At 46.9% G+C, this 995-nt stretch overlaps 1 protein-coding gene across 1 annotated transcript in view; it reads left to right on the top strand.

Annotated features, from left to right (window-relative positions):
* The first annotated feature begins 515 nt into the window (after positions 1–515).
* Positions 516–995, top strand: part of LOC117111589 (bcl-2-like protein 2) — a 637-nt gene continuing 157 nt past the window's right edge. Inside the window, exon 1 of the mRNA XM_033254539.1 lies at positions 516–812. Coding sequence (XP_033110430.1) covers positions 516–812 — 297 coding nt within the window. The remainder of the gene's footprint in view (positions 813–995) is intronic.

Consider the following 995-nt stretch of genomic DNA (forward strand, 5'->3'; position numbering starts at 1 on the left):
TTTGTAAGACGGAAAGCGATTTATACGAGATTCTACAAAACAACTTCCATGAATTTTATTTTAATTCTGTCGTATATAAAAATGGATATTCAAAGGGAAATTGACGAGTTTGGGTAGGACTTTCATTGAACTTTATGCAAAAGTTGCGGGTAAAGTATTTTCCATGGACTGTAAAATCAACGATAGGCTCTCCAAAATCCTACGTCATCGGTAACTTCTCTCTGCACAGCTTAACGTCATCGGGTGCTCCCAACACAAACAATATAAACTGACACGCACGCGAAGATTAGCACAGTCTTTTAGAAGAGCACTCACGCACACACTCGCACGCACACCAATGATGTCCGGATAGTTCTTGCCAAAGATCTACGAGAAGTTTTCTCCATGGACTATAGGCGAGCGAAAGAGAGTGGATCGCCTTACAACAGCTGCCGTAATTTCCAGAGAGATCGCCAGGGAATTCATATCGTCGCCGGACACCGAATCGTCTCTCTCTCTCTCGATACGCCGAAACGATGCGAGAGATCGCCGAAAAGATGGACGTTCGGCTAGGACTCGAATTGGATGCCGCCGCCGCGGTGATCGACTTCGAAGAAGACGGGTTCCCGGGTCTGTTTTCGTGCCTCAACGACATGCTCGAAATCGGAGACGTCAACTGGGGTCGAATCGTCATTGTGTACTTGTTCGGTAGGAAAGTGGCAAAGAGATGGGCGGAGAAAGGTCTCGAGGACTACGAAGATACCGTAGCCGAGTACGTCGGCGAATACGTGGCCACGGAATTGTCCGGTTGGATCTCCAAACGTGGAGGATGGGTAAGTGTGATTCAGAGGGCGGCAAACACGTTTTCGAGAACGTCAGTTTTCACAGATCGTATCCCGATGTACGTACGAAAAATAATAATAATTTAATAATCATCATTTTTCTCTCCACTTCAGGATGACTTCGTGGAAATCTTCGGCCGCAGACGTCGAAAGTCGCTCTCCGACCTCACCGTT

Source organism: Anneissia japonica, unplaced genomic scaffold (genome assembly GCF_011630105.1).
Source record: "Anneissia japonica isolate Jap-2015-1 unplaced genomic scaffold, ASM1163010v1 scaffold287982_len162305_cov178, whole genome shotgun sequence".
Lineage (NCBI taxonomy): Eukaryota > Metazoa > Echinodermata > Crinoidea > Comatulida > Comatulidae > Anneissia > Anneissia japonica.